Genomic DNA, 2897 nt, shown 5'->3' with positions numbered 1-2897 from the left:
GGTTTCCCACCACCTCCTACCTGCAGGTAGGTCTCAAGCCATAAAATGGCCCTCACGTCCAGCAGGTTCGTTGGCTCTGAGGGAAAAGAGGCACTGAAGTCAGGAGGGCTGAGGACAGCTAGATCACGCTTTTTTACACAGCAAAGGCTAATGATCGGTGTTGGGGAGAGCAGATTCTGTGTCAGGACCTGCCTCCACATCTCTGTGCGCATTGAGGGGGGTGGGCACAGGGGCTGAGACTCAGCCAGGGATGCTCCCTCCACTCCATACTGGTACCTGGACCCTGGTGCCCAGCAGCAGCACCTTGCCCAGACCCCCCACCCAAGGTGGTCACCTCCCCAGGGATCCAGCCCAGCACCAGGGTCACCCCTGCAGCAAAGGGACTCCCCTCCAGTGCAGGCTGGCAGCCAGGGCCCATCACAGGGCTGGGTGAGGGGAAGGGAGGGACATGCTCGGGGCATGACGACACGCTGACCACCCAGCTGGGCACGGGGCAGAGCTCTGCTGAGCGCAGCCCAAGCAGAGTTCCCTGCACCGCTGCCAGCTCTGCCCACCCTGCCAGGGCAGCACTGACAGCCCTGCCCGTCACACAGGGCTATTTTGAGCAGGCAGCTAAAGGCCACGGCGCGTTCCCAGCCCCAGCAAGGGCACAGGCAGGCTCAGCAGTGGAGTCAGAGGGGACTCACAGTATCGACTTACCGTCCAGCAGCAGGAGATCTGGCCTAGGAAAAACAAGACATGGGTATCAGAAGCAAAAAGAGCACAGGGTCAGTGCAGAGCATGTTTCACCACACACACAGAGCTGGGATGCCTCCAACACTCCCCACTCCAAGAGCCTGAGTTGAGAGGACCCCCAGGAAGCACCCCTGCACCTCACAGCACAGACAGCAAGGAGCGTTAACCCCAGGGCATGAAGGCCTGGACACCAACCTGGCGAACAGGGCTCTGGCTAAGGCCAGTCTCATTCTCCAGCCTCCGGAAAACTCTCTGAGGAGAGAAGAGTTTGCAGAGAGGGGTTACTGTTTAATGCAGAACAACTCTGTGTTCACCTGCCTGCCAGGCTCCCTGCTCCCCAACCTCACTTTCAGCTCTGCTGTCACCCAGAGATACCGTGTCCCTGCAGAGATCTCAGGCACAGCACAAGATCCATGGTCCAGCAGGCAGGTGGCTTGGCATCCCCAAGACAGGAGACCCTCACCCTCCCCGGGGCTCCCCTCCCACAGATACAGCCACAGCAGTGCCGGGGGGCTCACTAGCAGCAGCGTTTCCCCAGACCCATTTCTGTCTTGATGCCCAGAACCTGGACACTTACTTGGTTGTCTGTTGTTGCATCTTTGCATTAAAGCCCAGCCCAGCGAGAATGACAGATGCCCTGGAGAAAAGGGGTGACAATTGGAACCCAGCTACAGCATCCAACCGAAGAGCACAGTCTGATGTCCTGGACCCATGGTCCCCAAGGGGACTCTGCTGCATGGTTTAAAGCCATTCTGGCACCGGAAAACTTTCCTGCACACCCAAGAGCAGCGCTTGGCTGGGAAATGCAGCCCAGCAGGTCACAGGATCCACATGAAATCCCAGGAGATGTGCAAGAAGCTTTCAGCTCTTTGGCTGGGAAGAGAGTCACTACCACCAACATCCCAGAAATGCTCACCAGGCACCAGGAACCTGGAGAGGTCCGAGAGGAGCAGCAGCAACAATGCGAGACATTTGGGGCAAAAAACCCCCAAAATCCCTCCAGCTTCACAGTGAAGCTCAACTATGCCTAGACCAGCAGAGCTGTGACAGGAGAGCAAAAAGAGTAGCAGGGAGAGCCCCCTGTCTCCACATGCTGGATCCCAGGGCCACAGCATCACCCTTCCATGCCCCAAACCACTGCCCATACCAACAGACAGCAGAGACCACAGGGCTGTCTCACCTCGCCGGGGCCTTGTCTGCCTCAATCTCCTCCAGCTTTGCGTAGATCTCCGATAGCCTGGCACCTTCCGTCCCTTCTCCCCTGGGGCAGGACAAAGAGGAGTGTGTGACACTGATGGGTGTCAGGGTTTGAGTGCTGGGAGAGGCTGATCTCCCCAAGCAGGGGGACAAGACACAGCCCAGCCCTGCTGGAGCCCTCCGTCTGAAGGGAGAGACCTCAGAGCAAGAACTCATGGTAAAGAAGCCACAGAAGGGCTGGAAACCCAGCGGCAACATCTCCCCTGCCAGCGTTAATCTTAGCCGTCAGATCCCTCTCCTCCCGCAGCAGGCTCTCACGAGTGGTGTCACACTCCAGCACACTCTGCAGCGCCGGCGTCTCATCCCCTGCCACCTCCTGCTCCACGTGGAGGATGCTGATGTGCAAGGGGATGCGCAGGCTCCGGCTGGCGATCATCTTCAGCAGCGTGGTCTTCCCCAGCCCGTTCCTGCCCACCAGCCCGTAGCGCCGTCCAAACGCCAGGTTCAGGTCTGCTCCTGCCAGCAGGACACTAAAGGAAGAGAAGAGGCAGATACCTGGTCAGGCTGCCCCACGGAGAGGGAGATAACCAGCAGCCACCTGCCCCCAGTGTATTTCAGGATGTGCTGGGGCCAAGCAACCATCACAGACTTCTCCTGCCCAAAGCCAACAGGGTCAGGTGCCCACCTTGCTTCCTGATCCTTCCCAGACCCTCTGTCATTTCCCAACCACTCTCCAACCCAGTCTCAATGACCCCGTGTCCAAAACGCCAGCCAGGATCTGTCCCACCTCCCCACCTGCACTCACCGCTCACCGAAGGACACGTCAAAGTTCTCGATGCGCACATCATACGACTTGTTCTTGCCTGATGACTCCATGCGAGTCTCCTTCTTGCTGGCAGCTTGACTGGCAGATGCCTCCTCAAGGACCCTGTGGGCAGGCAGAAGACAGAGAAGGGGGCTCAGCA

At 58.8% G+C, this 2897-nt stretch overlaps 1 protein-coding gene across 1 annotated transcript in view; it reads right to left on the bottom strand.

Moving 5' to 3' along the window:
* Positions 1–2853, bottom strand: part of ABCF3 (ATP binding cassette subfamily F member 3) — a 7225-nt gene extending 4372 nt beyond the window's left edge. Inside the window, exons 1-7 of the mRNA XM_010171421.2 lie at positions 2738–2853; positions 2178–2462; positions 1916–1996; positions 1313–1372; positions 931–987; positions 700–722; positions 21–76 (exon numbers count right to left, since the gene is read on the bottom strand). Of these exons, the coding sequence (XP_010169723.2) occupies positions 21–76; positions 700–722; positions 931–987; positions 1313–1372; positions 1916–1996; positions 2178–2462; positions 2738–2808 (633 nt within the window). The 5' untranslated portion in view covers positions 2809–2853. The remainder of the gene's footprint in view (positions 1–20; positions 77–699; positions 723–930; positions 988–1312; positions 1373–1915; positions 1997–2177; positions 2463–2737) is intronic.
* Positions 2854–2897: the final 44 nt, after the last annotated feature.

Source organism: Antrostomus carolinensis, unplaced genomic scaffold (assembly GCF_000700745.2).
Source record: "Antrostomus carolinensis isolate BGI_N321 unplaced genomic scaffold, ASM70074v2 scaffold36617, whole genome shotgun sequence".
Lineage (NCBI taxonomy): Eukaryota > Metazoa > Chordata > Aves > Caprimulgiformes > Caprimulgidae > Antrostomus > Antrostomus carolinensis.
The sequence above is the reverse complement of the archived record's forward strand: the minus strand, read 5'-3'. Positions and strand labels throughout refer to the sequence as shown.